At 36.2% G+C, this 2,113-nt stretch overlaps 1 protein-coding gene across 1 annotated transcript; it reads right to left on the bottom strand.

The window, feature by feature from the left end:
• Positions 1-790: 790 nt before the first annotated feature.
• On the bottom strand, positions 791-1,478 carry LOC101295019 (protein PHLOEM PROTEIN 2-LIKE A6-like). Its single transcript, XM_004293054.1, has 2 exons — positions 991-1,478; positions 791-902 (listed from the first exon to the last, which is right to left on the bottom strand). The coding sequence occupies exons 1-2, from the start codon at positions 1,476-1,478 to the stop codon at positions 791-793; spliced, it is 600 nt and encodes a 199-aa protein (XP_004293102.1).
• Positions 1,479-2,113: the final 635 nt, after the last annotated feature.

Below are 2,113 nucleotides of genomic sequence, written 5' to 3'. Positions count from 1 at the left end.
ATTTTGCTAAAATCATGGATTATTGAAGAAAAGTGTAGGAAAAGCTTAAAGAAAACGCAAAAAGAGATATGGACTACATTGTGCTTTCATTGATGGAGAATGAGGTTACAACAATTACACATAGGGCTACAAATGTAAAATGACGTAAATGCCCTTGCAACTCAATTGTTATGGACCTAACTTATAGTTAACAAATTTGACCCACTTTTTTATCAAATTTTCTCATCTTAACAGTTTAAATTGTACGTATATATGAATAGATCATCTATGCAAATTTTTAACTAATTTGTTGATCGTTAATCTATCGAAAATGAATTAAATTAAATCAATAAACGAACCGAAACTGTTCAACTTGAACCATTCATGTTTTTAGTTTTAAATCACAGTTTTGAATGCCTTAACGATTATCAATTTGGCTGAAAATTTGTAGAGATGATCTACTCATATATACCTAAAAGTTGAACGGTTAAGATGAGGTAATATGATCGAAAAGTGGGTCATCTTTACATTTTGAATAAATAAGGATGTTCAGACATGATAATAATTGCATATATATAAACTATGCACTCTAGATATCTCACTCATAATCGAGAGTGAAGAGACCAAATGGTAGTAGTTACGCAGAGTTCTTATTGTCAATGAATCAATGATATATTCTTTATTACAATTTGAAGAAAACAGGTTTAAGCTAGGATAATGAATCTGGCCGGAATACAATGAAAAAATTGATGCAGTGAGCGAATTAACCAAAGTATAATCAAGGATCAGTTTGCAGCGGGTCTTGTTTGAGCTATAAACGAATCGGAGTCTTTGGACGCTGTATAGAATGCATTTGGTCATCGATCTCTATCAGGCTGTTGATTACACAATCTGCAGCACTGGTCACAACATCTGCCAAATTCCTGCAAAAAAACCAATAATTCAGTTAGTCATTATTTTGATTGAATGTTCTCATAGACTACGTATAACCAATAAGTTCATCATTCTCACCCTTCTGAGGAGTTGAACGTCAGCCCTGCGGTGCTTCTAGCCTGTTCAAGAGCCGACCTAAACCTTCTCAGCTTCTCCACATCACATTGCCCGTTGTCCACCACACGAAGCTGAGACGGCTTAATGTCACAAAATATAGGAATCACTTTCTTGTTGGACTCCATGAACATGGCCAGTTCATGAAGGCAAAAGTAAGAGTCACAATAGCGCGGCGAGAACACAGCAACACCAACCTTGCAACTCCTTATTGCACTGTCAATCTTATCAAACAGTTTGTCTCCAGGTTTCATATTCTTGTTGTCCAAGAAAGGACGCAGGTTGAGTCGAGAAAGATGGTCATAAAGCAAAGAGACTATTGTTCGCTTTGTGTCTATGCCTCTGTGATTTAGGAAGACATCGCAGGGTTTGGTAACGTGTTTGGCCAACTGGATTTGGTTTTGATGGCTGAAGAGGTAGCGTTGGAAGCTAGTAGCTGTTGAACGATGCATGATTTATGTATGAGCACTAGTGTTTTCTGGTTTTGTGTATAGGTACGTGTTGTGTAATTAAGGATATTTTTTGGCTTTGATTTTGCATGCCTTATATAGAGGATATCTGAATACTCGGATTTGAACCCTTGATGGATCTATGATTGCAAAAACAAAAATGGAAAGTACGGTAGAGAAGCCATTCTTTTCTTTTCAAATGTTCTATTCTTGTTTGATTTTGACAGGAAAGATCGACCGGAATACAAAGAGAATTGAAGAAAATATTGACTATAGCACTACGCAGATCCATTTTGGGGTGTACTTAAGTAAGACCCTTCAAACACGTTGAAGCTAGGAACGTCGCATTTAGCAGTGGGAATGTTGCCTCCACTGTGTTACGAATTACATATTTATGTATTCAAATTCACAGGGGACCTGTTTTGGAGGAAAGTGTTGCACTTATTCCGTCTAAACATGTTTAAACATGTTCTGGACCAAATATAAAATGCCTGTGGAAAACTTCACGGATACCAGATATCTTTGAATGTTTGAGCCTATGTTCAAAGTAATTTCTATACCCTGTAAGTTTTTTGTTTAATAAGAGAAACAACAGATCGAGCTTAATATTGATACTTTATGTTCCTGTATGAACCTTA

The sequence above is a fragment of the Fragaria vesca genome, linkage group LG2 (assembly GCF_000184155.1).
Source record: "Fragaria vesca subsp. vesca linkage group LG2, FraVesHawaii_1.0, whole genome shotgun sequence".
Taxonomy (NCBI): Eukaryota; Viridiplantae; Streptophyta; class Magnoliopsida; order Rosales; family Rosaceae; genus Fragaria; species Fragaria vesca.
This window is presented reverse-complemented; position numbering and strand designations above follow the sequence as displayed.